This window comes from Struthio camelus, chromosome 1 (genome assembly GCF_040807025.1).
Source record: "Struthio camelus isolate bStrCam1 chromosome 1, bStrCam1.hap1, whole genome shotgun sequence".
NCBI lineage: Eukaryota > Metazoa > Chordata > Aves > Struthioniformes > Struthionidae > Struthio > Struthio camelus.
In genome coordinates this window covers 219,944,863-219,962,387 of record NC_090942.1, presented here as the reverse complement: position 1 = coordinate 219,962,387, position 17,525 = coordinate 219,944,863, and the positions used below count along the sequence as shown (strand labels likewise).

General features: G+C 42.1%; 1 protein-coding gene across 2 annotated transcripts in view; it reads right to left on the bottom strand.

The window, feature by feature from the left end:
- The window catches only part of TENM4 (teneurin transmembrane protein 4), a 394,575-nt gene that overhangs the window by 69,121 nt on the left and 307,929 nt on the right, over positions 1 to 17,525 (bottom strand). For both annotated transcript variants that reach the window (XM_068930642.1, XM_068930643.1), the window contains 4 exons: positions 14,136 to 14,255; positions 8,194 to 8,455; positions 2,725 to 2,992; positions 390 to 533 (listed from right to left, as the gene is read on the bottom strand). In XM_068930642.1, coding sequence (XP_068786743.1) covers positions 390 to 533; positions 2,725 to 2,992; positions 8,194 to 8,455; positions 14,136 to 14,255 — 794 coding nt within the window. The remainder of the gene's footprint in view (positions 1 to 389; positions 534 to 2,724; positions 2,993 to 8,193; positions 8,456 to 14,135; positions 14,256 to 17,525) is intronic.

Below are 17,525 nucleotides of genomic sequence, written 5' to 3'. Positions count from 1 at the left end.
ACCCTTGCACATTGTAGGATGTGTTTGGTGGATTTACAGTCAGAGGTTAGTCCAATATGAAAAGGCTCCCATGTTTTGGAGCCACAGTCCAGCCTAGGAATATTTTCCCTGTTAATTCCATTCTTTCAAGGCAATGCAAAGTTAGAGATGCCCGTATGTTTCATGGACATTCAGTCACTTCACAATGACCAGTTTTTGGATTTATGCCCACCACATTGGCTAAATATAGGTTACTATAAATAATGTGTTGGTAATTAATATGCGTATGAGAGCGCACGTGTTGTTGGTCAGGTTTCTTTCCCTTCCTTTGCTTCAGTTCTTAATGATGAGAAACAACAGGGCCTTGCTACCCTGCATTATTCCTCTGTCATTTGTTACCGTCAACCTACCACTTTGTATGTTAAGGGCATGATGTTTGTCCAGAGACCATCCTCCAAGTTTGGAAGCATCGATTTCATAACCCTGAAGCACAGCCGTCCTCTTCTCCCATAGGATCAAGTCAGGACAAGATTCATATTCATAACCCACAGAAACTATGAGCAAGAGAAAAACAAAAGATCCTTCAGATTAGTAATCCAGAACTGTACATTCTGTAGACAGATGAGAGTTTCAATTGACTAGGGGTAAGGGCATTTCTGCAGGAAACTGCCAATTTCATCTAAAATGTCATCATAATAATGCCGAGTCTTAATATTTTCCTTTTTAAAGGCCAGCCTGCATTAAAAAAAGGTCAACGCAGTTGTAGATTTTAGGCAAATGTGCTAAATATTTAAAAGGCACTGATTTAAAGACCTATTTTAAAACAATGGGTATTCCAAGAGTGTAAACCACTGCTGGACTCATAAACGGTAGCATTTTGCTCTTATCTTCTATTTCTGCTCTAAGACAGCGTGTCAGAAATTTGCTAAAAATCATGGCTTTACTTGGAATGCAAAGACTTAATGCAAATGAAGCAAAGGGCACTAAGTCCATCGGAGACAAGAGTCCTAGATGAGAGTTGAACTGCGGCAAGTACTAATGTCAAAAGGCCAAACAGTAAAATGTAGTTTGGCTTTCCATGATGTCTGACATCAATCAGGACTAACTCTGCTGAACAGATTGGAGTTACTTAAGAGTAAAATGATGTCGGTAGAAGGAGAATCATGTTTTTGATAGAATAATGACTCCTTTATGATTTTCTCAGAAGAAGTAAGACCCTGCTCTTCTTCTGCCCTATCTGATCTTTTCAGCACTAGCAGCTGAAACAGAAGGAACTGTAAGTTCTGCACACATGAAAAGCAATTATACAGCTCATTTTTTGGCAAGATAAAAATAAAGGTCTGATCCTACAAGTTTCTCAGTGTCTCCTGAAAAGTGCTGAGCACGGAGCGAACTCAGGATCTCTTATCAAGCACAGCCCTTTGCAGGGTGAGATAATATGAGAGGGACATGCAATTTAGAAAGTGAAGGTCTGATATTTTCCACTGTGCTAGACGACGGAATCACTGGAAGTCTGAATGCCGATGCTCTCAAAACTGCTTGGAGTACACTAGGCCTGTAGAACTGCATGAGGGAGCATACCATGACCCACTGCTAATCTAGCATCTTAAAGTGTGTGTAAACATAATCTTTCTATGCTATTGGGACACGCTGCTCAATCTGGACTCTAGACTGCGTAAGGTTCGGCAGGTTTTATCAGTCAGCCTGCTCAAGGCTGAGCCTAGTGCCTAAGTGGCAGTAAGGTACCTATTCTCCCTCTCAGGAAAGAAGACACCCCACAGCTCCTCTACAGGGACCTATCTTCAGTTAGGCCATGAAGCATCAGCAGCCACTCTTCTGTCAACAGGAGCTCTAATTGCTCATTTGGGATCTCTCCCATCTTGCTGATATCATTGCCTTGGCGGACTGAAAGATCCAGATTAAACTCCATTGAAGTTCTGTGAGTGAAATTCCTCTGGCTGTTAATCGGATGGGAAACAACCACTGCAAAGCAGCATCAGCTGTATTTGCTATGAATTCAAAGTACCCCCTTCCCTCCAGCATCTTTGTCCCACAGGATGGAGTACTTGACGTCTGGGTTACCATCAAGAAAACGAATGAACTGTGTCTCAGCATACAAATAAGGACAGCACAGCTTCCTGCCCCAGCAAGGAGTTCAGCTTCTGCCCCTGCAGAGTGGATGATGTTGGACATTCTGTGGATGTTGCATGCTGAGTACGGAGGGCATGGCTGTCTTGCAGCTTATGAGCTTCTTTTGCAGGTGTAAACAAATGAACAAGATACAAGAGAGGAGAGCATCAGGCCCTGGTTTAGGATGGCGTTCTTGAAAAGGCAACAAAGGGGAAAGCATAAGATCAGGGTCATTCTGAAGGCTAGATGTAAGGAGAGGTGGAGGTTAGGTCCCAGTTCTAGGATGCCTTTCCAAGCAGTGCTGACAGCTCTTAGCATAGGTGAGAGGTAGTAAAATGCCTCTAGCTCCAGCTCATTCCTTTTGTATGAATATGATGGTAGCAGCTCAGGATGTATGTGCTGGGCCATAAGCCAGAGAATGGAGAAGCATTCATCTGTTTGTTAGGCAATGCATGCTGTCTCAACAGCTGTGCCCAACCTTCCCCAAGGTAACAGGAGTGAACCAGCACAGTCCGTATTATGTGTCAGCAGTTGGGCCACACTGATCTACGGTAAGGTTTATGCATTGCTACTTTGCTGCTTTTGAAGACAGATACGGGCCCTGGGGTCACTTACCAAAGGCTTCTGAGAGCCCATACACCTTCTGGCTGTAGACATCTGTCTTATCCCAGATGAAATAATAGGACAGGTCTGGAGCAGCTGCAAACCACTTTCTGAAGAGGCGTCCCTCGACAGCCACCATGAGATGGACTTTCATGAGGTTGAACGGAATCGTGGGGTGGGTCATGCTGATCCTCAGGACTGATTTGTAGCCAGCTGTGCGACTGCTCAGGTAACTCACTTTTATTTTACTACCGGAAATGTTAATCTCCTCCTGTAGAGCCTGTGGAAAAGCAAGCCAGGAGATGTTAAATCAGCACTGAGCAGACAGGAAATGGCAGTGAAGCTGTAATTAATCAGACAATTACGTCTTTATAAAAGCTCTGGCAGACGTGTCTAAAAAAGCACATTTAGTAGGCACCAGCTATGAAATCATATATGCAATTTATAGAATTAGTTGTGGAGGGTGAGGAATGTCCCCCTCTTTGTCCGACTCTGTTACATGTGAGAACAGGAGAGTAAAGTACCAGGTTTAAGTGTTTACAATGGGACTCACTGCAGAAAGGACTCCGCAGACCCACGGTTAAAGAAGCATGGTGTCTGAGACAATTCCAGCCCATCAGTACAGCTCCTATTTTCTCTCCACCTTTTATCTTGGCAGGTTTTTATGGCTGTTAATCTTTTGTCTCCTGTATTGTTTTTCTGGTAAAATATCAAGCCTTACTTGGCCCGTGTCTTCACTGACGTTCTCCATCCCTGACCACAACCTGCCATCCTCCCACGTCACTAGTCCTGCTCTCACCTCTCTCCTCTCACTCACCTCCTGTGTCAGTTCTGCCCCTGTTCTGCTTTGAGAATAGAAAAGACTCAGTAGAGGTGGGATTTGCAGCTAATTTACCTCCTAAAACATAACCTGATTTTAGAATTTCCCTTTTTTAGTCGGCGAAATGAAGGGAAATTTTCTGGAAGACAATGCAACATACATTGCTGAGACCATACTGATACTCCCATGCAAAATGCTGATAAAAAGAGCATCACAAATTTTTTACTCTTGCAGGGGGCAAAGAAAACTATTGTAGTTGTCGCTTTCCAGAAAAGTTTATTCTCAGGAAAGCATTGAACATGGGTATTTTCAGCACAAACAGGTAATGTTTGGTAAAGTTTGAAAGATGAAGGTAGAAGCATAGCAGGGTGCCTGAAAACTCGGTCTGCTAATGGGATGTGTCAGAAGGTCATAACTAGCATTGCTCTTTCCTGTGCCTCTTCTGAAATACTTTGGTGTGCGGGATCCTAAATGAGTTATGAAAAATACTTCCCTAGCAATAACTAGCCTTCGCAATATTAAGGGTGTGGAGGCTTGAAGGTTGGGGGGTCAAGAGATCTGACAAAGGTGATCCATCCATCAGGAGCAATCCGTCAGGAAGGCATCTCAGCAGTCCTGATTTACTCCAAGCTATTACTGTGGGTCCTATGCTCAGCACCATCTCTGTGGGAGCATTAAACTTCCCTGGGCATGACAAGTTGCTCACCTCTTGCAGGTTTTCTGGTTAGTGTTATAAATAACAACAAATTCTGTAATCAAGCCCCTGAAAAGAACTGTCCTAAGCTATTATCCAAGGCCTAACGCTTTTTCAAGCGATAACTTACAACCTCTGAGCTTTGCAGCACTTGACAAACGGACGTACCCAGAAGTTAAAGCCCTGTTCCACTGTGCTCATAAATATTTACTTTTTTCTAATGCAGCCTTTTCAAATTTACATATCTCAGTGCTTAGGAGGCTGAAAAATGACAGAACTGGGAAAACTTAGGAATTTTAAAATATATTTTATGAGCTTAGCAACAAGCTGGGCTGGGACCAGGCTCAGCTAGAGACCAGCTGAGCCAAGTTGCAGAAAAGGTGGTCCCTTATATCAAATCTGTCTTCATATGTAACCCTTTAGGAAAAAGCGAGGCAGAAATAATTGTCACTGAGGTCCTATTTGCAATGTCTGGTTCAAATCCCTGTCAGAAATAATTATTTCTCTTTGTCATGATCTGTCTCTGCTGTCTACCATTTCAGAGAAAGGGTCAGCACAGCAGCACCAAGACACTGAGCAGCACGAGGGATTGTGTTTAAAGGCACCCGCTTGAAGAGCTGGTTCAAATGGTAATTCAGATAAACCAAAATGCATTTGTAGTTTGTAAGCGGTACTGAGCTAGCAACAAAATAGGGCATTGATGGGGGAAGTATAATCCAATAGGACATTGACGGGAGAAGAGGGAAAAGTAAGCTTTGATATTCTGTATACACCAAGAGTAATGACAGCTGAAATGTGCCTTTACTTCTATTTGATAATTACGACTTAGCCCAGATAAATTCATACGCTGTGTCCAGGGTCCTTGTGAAAGACTAGGGCTCTTAGAGTTTATCACAGTGTGACCAATAAAATCTACACTCTTTAAAAGTAGCCCAGCCACTAGACAGATCAGACAGAGGAGCTTGTTCTTCAGCTTACTACGTTTTTTCACAATTTAGCAATTACCGCTACCTTGTTCTCTTCAATCCTGGGTATTGCTCTGTGTGCTCGTGCTAGCAGCAAATGCTTCCAGTCTTCCACTCATGTGATAACATGAGAAATCTAGTTTCTGTGTACAGTGTTCACCCCTTTCTCTCATAGCTACTCTTCCCTTTGCCAGCACACACCTACCACAGCAAGGCAAGGAATAATCAGTCTCTCTCTCTCTCTCTCTCTCTTTTTTTTAATATGACGCTCAAAAAGAATCTTGAGAAAGAAAGGAATTGAGGGCTTGATTCAGGTGCCTTAAGACAGGCACCTAGTGCCTCTGAGATGCTCTGTGGTTTCCAAGACCTCTGCATGTGTATAACAGATCTCACACAGACCTTGAGACCTGTACCTTTCTAGAGCTACAGCTGGAGATCTGAGGGGACACTTCAGGGCATCTCGGATGGCGCCAAATCTGCGTTTAGGCACCTGAATCAAACCCTGGAAATCTATTACTTTGAATGAACGTTGACTCTTTTGAATGCACTCAGGTGCAGGACTTTGCATTTGTCTCATGAGGCTCCTTATCAGCCCACTCCTTTAGCTTGTCAAAATCCCTGTGCCAGCCTTGCCGTCCAGCCTACTGACTGCTCCCAGCTATGTGTTCACATCTATTATATTTAACATTGCTCTACTGGCAACTGCATATTCTAGAATGCAGTGGCAGAAAATGACAGCCAGGTTATTTTATATCATATTCTATGCAGTATGAGAATGAAAAGTAGTCTATTTATGAAATGAAGTCCAGTCAAGCTTCTGCCATAATAACACATTCTCTCCTATACTCCTGCACCACAAGCTCTGTTAAATACAGTTTAATAGGCTATCGCTCAGCCATATGGCACTCGGGAAAAGTAGTGCTCATCGTATTGTATGGGATGCATCTTAACTAAACATTGGGAGCCTAAAAGTTCGGGGTCCTGTCTAAGCTACTCTCTTAGGTGTCTTCTTGGTCAATGGAAAGAGATAGACTCTTAAAAGGAAAGCCTTGACACGTAAACTTAGGAGTGGGATTCAGTTCCAGTTTAAGGTATCTAAATTCAGATGTCTACATGTAAGTGCGTGCACATGAGGTAGGCATCTAAGCATCAATTACAGTCATAGAGATTAACTGATACTGTCAATGGGACCTAGATGCCCTGGTCACCTTAACTGATCTGTAGGCTCTGCTGACTGTATCAATTAGACTTCTGCTAGCTTTGATGGGAGCTCAGACATCTAGCACACATCCAGACGACTGCAGGTAGACATCTGATTTAGTTGTCTTAATCTCAAAATGAATCCTACCTAGAGCTCGATTAAATTCCGTAACTATAGATGTCTACCGTCATCTGGGATGCCCAGGTTATCTGTGACATTCACAAGGGGCTGGCAGATATAATACAGCGCATTGATAGGGAAATAATTCTGGATCGGCAATTGGAGACCAAGAAGGAAACTGCTGGGCATTTCAAATGAAACTAGACATCTAGAGTAAGGAAACTGTATTGAACTGTTGCTTACAAGTTACACCCTAGGTGCTTTCACAGTCAATAGAGACACTCCTCTTGAAGAGGAGTTTTAGAATGTTTTAGCTCAATAGATATACTTCACACCATCTAACAGGGATCCTACCAAATAATCGGTGAGGTTATGATTATAGTTTCAGTGTATCAGACATTTGCTTCTTTCCCAGGCAGCACTGAACATTACCTTTCATAGTGTTTGTTAGATTAGGAAAAAGACATGTGAAAACTGAACCAAGATTTTCCAGTTTCATGGATATTACAAAACACGGGGCATATTTAGTGATTAAGCTGGGACAAATCCTGTGACTATAAATGGAAATTACTCTGAGAAAGGATCACAGGATTTGATCCAGTGGGAAAGGTAAGGAGACCACAAGGTTCATTTGTTGCTGGGTACCTTGTGTATTACAATCAGAAGCTATGAAGTGACTTCTCTGCTCGTTACCGCCACTGCAACTTCAATGGAGTCAAGCAGGAAGCAGATAATCAGTCAGTACACTTGTTATTATTTCTACCTTGGCAGGCTATTATTAGTTACTAAAAGCAATTCCCAGGATATTCTGAACGCTGGCATCTAAAACCCTGGAAATAACATGCCCAAAGAGGAAAAGCTAGCATTCTGCTACACTGATATACTCAACAAAGGCAGGATTTTTAAGGAAAATGGATAATTCAGTTGTTCGGTCCTTTCAATTTAAAACACAACTTTCTGCTCAATAGAATACGCTGAACTCACAGCAGGTTGCTAAACTACTTTATCTGATTCGCGTTTCCCTTAAAAAAGAAAATGGGGATGAGAAATTAAAGTAACCCTCCCACTCTGCTTATCTATCATCGCATATATTATCAAATGCAACAAAAGCTAGGTGCTCTACACTCTGGCCATTTGCACGCCTCAGCATCTTTGCAGAAACAGGGGTAGGTCCTCAAATCCTGAGAAAGTTCACATCCAATACTCCATCATTGAGGTCCACTGCTAATGCCCAGCGGGTGAAATTTGCCCCTGAGCAGCGGAAAGGTATTACAGCTTACCAAGTTCATAAGCCTCGCACTGGGCATTAGAGTATATTGAATGCCAAAGTGCTGCCTGAAGGCCTGTTACAGGTTACGCCGCAGCCCCGGCTCACCTCCTCCTGCAGATGTGAGGTGAAAGCAAAGCAGAGCCAATGCAGGTTTTCAGTGTCAGCCACAAGTGCTTTGCCTCCATCTCTCAGGGACAGGGGAAAACAAACCTTCTGGCTAAGTGTGCGTATGTGAGTGAGTGCTCCTGGCAAACGGCTGACAAATGGGATAAAAGATTGAGAACACTTCTTTTTAGCCAGGCAGGGGAACAGGAAGGACGCAGAGGCATAGTTGTGTTCGTGTTGCTCAAAGCAGGCAAAAACAGCAGAGAGAGGAGCGAGATTATATTCCTTGGGTCAGAAGGTTCATACCTGGATTTCAGGAACGATAGGACCTTTCTCTGAACAGGAACTGGCAAAAGATGTCAGGGGAGACGGAGAGACCACGGGGTTGGGCCGGGCAAAGTTACTGAGATCACAGCTTGGGATCTCGTTCTCTTCGTGTCGCATGACTATTGTTTCCATTACAAAGAAGCGATCCCACGGCAGCCACAGTGTGTGCTCCTGGGTGATGAAGGGAGCCCGCTCAAAGTGCAGGATGATGGAGATCCCACCAATGGTAACGAGATCAAAGCTGTTTTAACAGAGGGAATACAATATTAATACACACGACAGCACACGTGCTTGTAACAATTCCCTAGCGAGCACCCCAGAAAACTCACTGCAAGGCCTTGTAAGCCACGGAAATATCATCACCTGCGTTTAACAAACACAGAACCTAAGATTTAAAGGAGCACGAGTGAGCCGGGTAAGAGCAAGTGGCAAGGGCAGCAGCAGAACCTCTCCTTCCCTGCGTGTAGTCGCCTGCACACTATAAACAGACCCATACTTTTTTTTTTTTTTGAGACAAATGTTTATGTTTGTTACTGCTTTGCTGATGTTATTTGACCATACGTGCTCATTTTCCCTTTTTTAATGCAGTATTCAGCATCCAAACACAGCTACAGATTGGATCAATTCACATGATGAAATAAACTATTATTTGGAAAGCAGTTTCTCTGACATATCAGCATATAAATTATCTTGGCCTCCACTGCTAACCTGACTCGTACCTAATGCAACCCGAGGGAACATGTGGAGCCCGGTCACGGGCTGAACGTAGTGTACCGGGCCTGTGGAAGAAATAAAGAACGTAAAGGCAGTCCGCGTACCACAGCGCTCAGCATATATTCGTTTTTGATTCTTTATCATTTAGAGATGGGCAGATAACTCACTGCCTGCGGTCTAATGATAGTCTGCAACATTGTTCTACGCTACCTCCAGCCAAGCAACTTTTCTGCGTGCATTACTATTAGATAATATTGTATTGGGTTAATAGACAGCCCTCCAGAGATGTCTGAAAGGCTGGTTGCCTCCATAAAGAAACGATTCTTCCTCTTGATGTTAAGATGTTGGGATAGAGTTTTTTGTTTTTTCTTTCTTACTTTCATGTTTAAAATGCACATCTTGTCAGAGATGGAGATTTTATAAAGTACCAGAGAATATATTTTTTATGCATAGAAACAAAAAAAGAGGAGTAACTGATAAAGGAAGAGATTTCAGCAGTATTTGAAGACTACTGTTTTCTGCTTGTTTGTCGTTAATATCCATTTGTTTGCAAAGCCAGATGCATGTTTCGGGCGAAGAAAGCTGGTTCCTCATCCTTGCTTCTCACTTTGGGTGTTTGGCTCTGATGTATGGCAGTCTCACGCCGAATTTTAAGCATGTGAACAGGCTCACTGACTTCGGTGGAGCTGCTCGTGCACTTAGAGCTGTGTCCTTAAGCACCATTCTGTGCTTAAGAACCAGCATCTGAAAGCACTCTGACAGCCCAAAGCCAGATTTCGTGCACCTCATAATTACATGACAAAAAAGATGCCCAAAAAGATCACAAAGAATCATTTTTAATTACTAATGAGGACTTTAGATCTGCTGCAAAAATCACAGATGTGCACAGAAGGGTACAAGCTACTTCAGAAAAAATCTTTGGCAAGTAACCATTGAGGAACCTTTCTTTTTTTTGGCCAGTAGACTTAGGTGCCATTTAGCAAATATAATTATGAAAAGAGAGTTACTCAGGAAAGAACTCAGTAAACTGAGTCCATGGGAGGGAATGGAAAGCATTTTAAAAAGCTAAAGACATGTTTATTCTACCACTGAAGTGGGGGCATCAGCTTCCCAGACCTATGTAACTTGGCTTACAAGAGCTTGACGAATAACCTGCTAGCTCTTGCCAGCTAAGTCGCGCCGCATTTGTACTTCGATGAGAACATTTTTAACAGTCAATTAGCATTTGGCAAGCCCTTCAGCTAGAAGGGAGAAACTTGCTCTGCGTGCATCTGGGCACTAAAAGGGGCAAAGGGAGGAAAGAAACATCGGTCAGCAAATTTTTAGGCAAGTGAAAAGGAGTTTTTTTTAGTTGGAAACACCTCCTTCTCACTCCTTCATGAGCAGCTATTGCTTTCGCTGACTTCAGTGAGCTTTGGTCAGGGATGGTAACCGTTGGGGGGATGAGCCTTGCCCCTCCTGCGCCAGTGAACCAGGACACAGAAGGGAGAGCGCTCCCTCCGTGTCAGACTCAAGCAGCTGTGAAAACGCAGAGATTTGCTGCAGTTTTCTGCAGGCACTGCTGCTCATGAAGCTGTTTTTCCTAGAGCTACGGAGTGCAGCTTTGAAGTTACCTTGATGAACTGAACAAAAGCTAAAAACCAAACCAAACAGAAAATCCCAAACAGAAAACACCCTCCTCCCAACTTCCCTTAGTGAAATTAAATTTAACAGGAGCAGAACTGCTTTGGGATTGAAGGAATGAGATAATTTTATTTCTGGTTATGCTGCTGATCTCTGATGTCTTTTTTATCACTCTGAAAAAATCACACTTGTTGTGCAGTCATATTGTTCTATTTTTCTCAAAACACTCTGGAGACACAGGCCAAAGGCTGAAATTCGCTATTTATCCACAAAGCAGGCTCAAAAAAAGCAGAGGAAGTGCAACCCTTTCTCATCTCTTTACTCTGAAAGGGCCATGCATTTGATCTCTCCGAGGGGACTGATGCCTATGTTGCCGGATGTGAGAGTGGCTACACGATACTGAAAATGTCTGGATGCTTTCTTGTTATTCTGTTAACACCACACTCACAACCATGGGATGCTGATGAATTACAGCCACTATCAACTTGCAATTTGATCAAAGGTAAAGCTTTATTCTAAAATGTGGTTTATAATCCAGTACTGATACTTTGATCCATCTATTAACTTTGCTTTAGAGAGGAATCATGCACACAATAGAGTGGTTTGAAATCTGTCATTTTATCTTCATGCCTAGTTATCGGAAAAAAGCCTATGTCACAATAATTAGTCTGAAAACATTTGTAAGCCTTGAAGCCATCAAAGAGTCTCGTTAGGAGGAGCCGGGGTGATTTAATGAACAGACTGAAGTAATGTGATTTAAACAGGAACAGACTTTCATTATTAGAGGCGGTACCTGACTACTGTGGTAAGAGTAAAACCTACTTACAAAGACCTGGAACAACATAAGCCTGCTTACAGGGATAAAAAAAAAAGTCATTTCACTCTAATTTTAAAACTGAAATTTCACTTCTGATACTCATTTTGGAACTTTGTCACGACAAAAAAAGTTTACTGAAGCAACTAAATCAGCTTAAGAATCAATTTAGTTCAATTGATGGAATTCCCTCTTTAAACCCCTTTACTTTAAGAATGCTGTTATTGTCTGCTATCAGTAAACCGATTTGCTAAACCAATTTAAGGCAACTCAGTGCATGCTTTCTAGCATAGATATTCCCATGGTGACTATGACAAATAATAAAGCCGGTGAATTTTAGGCATTTATCTCATAACCTCTGGAACTAGGTAACTGCTTGCATGCATCCTCCCAGTTTACTCCAAACCAGAAGAATACTGAAGATGGTCCAGATGACCCCATATGGCTGTGCACTGCTATGGATTGCAAAGGTATACAGTTTGTTATGGTATCTTGGGAGAAACTACTTCCTCCTCAAGACTGGGAACTTCTTAAAATACAATGACTCAATCACATGAAAACTGCACTGTGGAAAATACTATTAGAAGAGAGAGTCACCTCCTATTCAGAAAATTACTGAAAACCATCAAAATAAATAATAGCAATTGCAGTAGCAATAATTCTTTATATGATTGTTAAGTGTTTTACAAATAGTATTTAATAAACGCTATAACAACTAGGGAGGAAGGCAAGTAAATGTTATCTCCTTTTCACAGGCTAGTTGCTGGCCTAGGAGGGTAAAGAGATACACTTAATGCTACTTGCTGAATCTGCAGAAAGACTGGGATTAGAAATTAGGGATGTCTAACATCATTTTTCTGCGCTGATAATTTAGTCTGAGCACTCTTAAAGATTTAAAGGTAGTTTTCAGAAGACCTCATCAATGAGGAAGTTCTCTGGATTCTGGTGTTCTTTAAGAGAAGTGCTTTCACTTGTCCATTTATTACCTCTAGAGTACACAGATGTACTGTTGTGCCCATTCATTTGAGAAAATATCTGATGTAGACCTTAGATAATTTTGGAAGGCTAGATATTTTTATGATTCAAGAAACTCAGTGCTTCAATTGGACAAGTTGTTGATTATCAGTCGTGCACCAGACCCGCACAAAGTCTTTGTAGAAACAGAATGCTTTGAGGGGAAGCTGGAGAAAATGATATTAGAAGAGCTGACACCACTCAGTCTGGAATTAGATTGAACACCAGCGGTTGCCGAGACAAATCCCAGCCCCAGGATCAGCCCCGTGATAGATTCCGTTGTCAGGCACAGCGGATCACTGTCGGCTTTATCACTTGGAAATAAGCATCCATCGGGGGCCAAGTCAGCAAACTGGAGCCCTGAGGTTCTCACAAATAATTTAACTTACAAGGGCCAGCGTAAGTCCCTGAGGGATCAATAGTTCACTGAAGACTGGTGGAGCACATTCTTGCTCCAGCTGCATTTTTTTTTTTTTTTTTTTTTGCCCTGGGTCCCCTGCTCAGGTGGAGGTTGGGGAAGGACAGGGTGTGAAAGGAAGATTCCTCACTTTAACTGCCCTATACACCAGCACTAGGTGGCTTATAGCAGGCAGGAGTTCCCTTTCACCACCAGTGTTCTCAACTAGAAAGAAACAGTTACGCAAATATTGCAAAGGTCCAGAGCTGGGATAGTAGTGAGACCAGGGACTGAAATCTTTTGCCTTTTGCTCTTCCTCGAGGCACGGAGTAGTCCGAGGTAGGTCTGTCTTGTGGCACTGCATATACTGCACTTGACACGCATGCGGGGTGGACGCATGGAGTCTGTACAAACTCTATCTCCGTTAGCATCATTCGTTGCACCAGTGCAGTCTTCTAAGGCTACGCCCGTTCTAACGCAGCCAGGGCCTGTCTTCTGGCCCCGACAGCAAGTGCTACATATAACTTGCATCCATACAGCTAAGCTCTGCCTCACTAAAGCTCTGCCTTCCCCAAAAGAGGGTAGTTTTGTTTCTAATGTCCGCTGTCCAGATTTTATTGCCATGTCCTCCAAGAGGTGGAGCATCACTCAAAATGTCTCTTAGTTACCATCAGTATTACTGTAGGTGCCAAAACCCCATGAGCATGAACAAGGCGCATTAAGCACATGTTGCTAGCACATGTTCTCTCTCATTATAACTCTATCAGCTTCTCTGGCCAAGTCAAACCTTTAATGAAAGCGCTGGATTGGAGAGGTGCTATAATCCATAAATCCTCTCCCAAGTGCTAGCGGTTAATAGTCATTGCATAGAGCATGTGCAGCTGGAACTCCTTATGTTTCATTTTTGTTCTTAAAAGAAAGGGAGCCAATTAGCACTGACAGACAAAAGATAAGATGAAAGACTTTCCCAATTTACAATGCTTTTGTTTTGGCTAAGTGTGATTGCTCAGATTTTAAGCACTTGCCTCTAATACAACCATAATCTTAATGACTTCTTCCTAATCATTTCAGTATGAATTAGCAAGAATAGAGCTGTTGGGAGCAGGAGACATCTTTTCTTTACATGCATGTGCAACGGCTTGCACAATTTTTGCCTAAAGGTTCTAGGCAATATTAGAAAGTTAATCACAATAAAGAAAACAAAAATAAGAACGAAAAACCAACAGCAATAATGATACATGGCATCTTTAAAATGCTTCAGCAATGAATGTATCCCTGGAAGAAGCCTCTCTTCAGTGCTGATATGAATAGTGCAGCAATCACTGCTTGAGTACTGTGAATTCTATAAAGGTATCGTACCTGCCATCTTGTCTGCTGATTGTGTATCCAAAAAGAGGATTGTTGACAAAGCTGATGTTCACTCCAACTAGAGGTGTCCCATCTGCTGTCATCACCTGGCCTCGAATCACACATGCGTGTCTGCATGAAGAAGGAGGGAAAGAACAGGAAATAGTAAGTTTTTTGGCAAATGAGGGATGTACCTCCACTTCCACAGCTGGGAACCCCTGTGGACTAGAAAGTCCACACTGTCATGTACTGACATGCGTGGAGCCATGCTACGCTTCTTAATGGTGGGCTGCTGTTCTCGAGGACTTCCACAAGAGTTGTGCAAGAACATTTGACACAGGAATTGTGTTTTACCTTTATTCTACTCTTGAAATAAGTAACTGTTGCAGGACATACTTTATTAACTTCTTGTAGGGTTCATGATATCACATTGGAATTGGCTGTACCCACTAAATTTCACAGCGTCTTCACAGTTTGCGCTAATTAAGGGCAAAATATATTTTAGAATAAAAGAGAACAGAAACAGACCAAATATCACTTGAACGTATTTATGACACAAAAGCCCTCTGGAGAGCAGAGGCACAACGGGCTTGACGGCTCATTTCTTCCAGATTTCACAAAGACCAGTAAGCTACCACTTGGAAAAAACATGACAGATAATTTGCTGGATTCAAATAGCTTCCCTACAAAATGCTTGAGGAACTGAGCACACCAACAGAACAGGCTTTTATTTTCCTTCTTTTTCTTTCCAGGTTTGCTTATTTTCACTGTTTTATAGGCTACATCTATTCCAATTACTCTGCGCTCTGTAACATGCTCTTTTATCTAAGGATCTCAAGGATCTTTACAAACATTGATTAATACTGCAAGATAGCTATTTTACAGAAAAAGAAAATACAGCACAGCATGGTTTTCAGTTGTCCAAGGTCAGTCAGAAAATCTTCAGCAGGGACAAAGACAGATTCTCTGGGTTCTTATTCCAAAGTCTGTTTCCAGACTGCTAAGTCATTACCACGATGCTACCTTAGGAGATTCCTACAAAGACAAAGCATCACATGTCTGTGAGAGTGTCTGAGCTCAATTTTTGGCTGACTGTTACTGTTTTTCTGTGGATAACAGCAAATTGTGGTGTCAGTGTGCTAACATGACCTGGTGAGTGATTTTTGCAACTACTGCCCAGGTGGAGAGCAGAGATTGAAAGCCAGTGTTTCTACACGTGGAGGACCAGAAACTCAGCTAGAATAAATCACCACCTGAAGTGCAAAATGTCACTGTACTGGCTCACTGAGGCAAAGGATCAAACCTGTGCTGTTTTGTAAAGCTCATTTTATAAACATGGATCATCAGGGAAAGATCAAGTCATTTTCCTAGAGTTCATCTAAAAATCTGATAACGTGTAATGCAAAGAGATTAAGTATAATTTGTGTTAAATAAGGGTTACGTTCGCTGTTTATTCCACAGTACAGAAAACAGTTCACTTGTCAAGGAGCCTTAAACAAAACTCCTACTGATACAAATGGAGAACTCTACAGTTACCAAAAATTCTTGAAGCTTTAACAGAATACGTAGGCAACCTAAAATGTGACTTGCTTCATATACTATTTTGGATCAGACCAAGGAAAAATGAGATAACGGAACTGATTTTTTCTTTCACTGAGTTTCCTCTAATATATCATTACTGACTTGATAGTAATCATGTAGGAAAAGACTAGGACCCAGCCTAGAATTAATAACATTCTTCATACTTCTACTGCTTCTCCCACTGAAGGCTCCAAACCAACTTCCCATACATAACAAATTTAAAAGTATCTTCCAGCAAACTAAATTAATACCCACGCTACTATCTAACTGGTTGGCAAAGTATAACTCAAAGGATCACAATGTGATCCTTGGAATAATTCCATTGAAGTCAATAGGTCACTAATCATACTATAATTTTGCACAAAGTAATTATGTCTAATCACATGTCTGAGCTAAGAGTAGCAGCCAGACCTTCTCCTCCTAGATTCTGCCACACCCTCCCATATTTCCTTTTCTATCCTTTAGAGAGAAGGGAGGAAGTGTCTGAAGCTGTTACCGTCCCCTCCCAGCTTCGTATCAAATGGCAGTACATTTTGTGAAGGGCAAGGAATCACTACAGACTGCTGTTTGAGGGCTAAAACCTTCTTGTAGCACAGGGGCTACAAGGGACTCAATACTCTGAATTACTGATAGTATATTCAGACCAGTGCTGGAACTATTCATGTTTTAAAATACTTGGGAGACAAGATCATAACGCATTTTTGTAAGACCAGAAAGAATGTTGTTTCCTCTTTCCAGGAGTTAAAAGCAAGCAAAGGAAAATATACCAAATGTTGCAGGTGTCTCTCTGGCTGTCCTAGATAAAACACGTGTCCAAGCAGTGGCTAACTTTTGAGTAGTATTGTAAGCACATTGGCCCAGATCCTCAGCTCATGCTAATGAGGTATGCTGCTTTATATCAGCAAGCATCTGGCCCATTACATATCACGGACAACTATGTTTTCAATAACAGACACCAGCACAACAGGGACAAAGAACTTCCTCTAGCCTTTGCAGCTATAACAAAGGCGTTTGAACTCCCAGCTTCCAGTAAGTGACTCTGCTCCCTTTCTAGACAATCCTCACAGCATTGCGCTCCAACTTTCTTAGTACGTTTATGAGCTCACTAACTTGGGCTTAACTGGCTTCTCTTCTCAGACAAACAGCTCTTCGGCAAGCCCAGCTGCAGACCCCAGTCCTCCTGAGGACTATAACAATTGCTTTATTTACATGCTATATGGAAAGATGTTCCCACAAAGGGGACATCTTTCCAAAATCACAGTGATAAAAAGAAGCTGCAGCAACATGCACAAATCTGACTTCAGCTAAAAGCAGGAGAGATGGAAACAAGAAGAAAACCAAATCCCATACTTTGCCTGATTAGATTCTCAAATCTTCTCCTTCCCAGGCGATAAAATTTGCCCCACTTGGGAAAAACAATTAACAGCGTGCGCTTATGTAAGCAGCTGGCTTCTCTAGTGTCAATGTGTCCTTTCTGGAGGCAAGATCGACTACCCACAATGCAGTGAGCCCCCCAGGAACCTGGTTAACGCTAATTTAGTCAGCCATTTCCTTCAGGAGACCTTGGTCTAAATACAATTATGCTACAAAAAAGCTAAGTGGTATTGCTAAGACTCTCAGCTCTGCTAGAAGGTCTCCCAATATATTTACATGAAATTATCTCCCATATTAATAGAAGAGACTTATTCCATCGGTCTAGTCCTGCTAGTTCAGAATGTTTTCTGCACTTGAACTGAACTGAATTTCTCTTTGTCGGCGCCTTCTCTTCCCATTGAATTATTAACAGATTCCATCTACTGCCTGCATTTTGGGTTTGTTTTT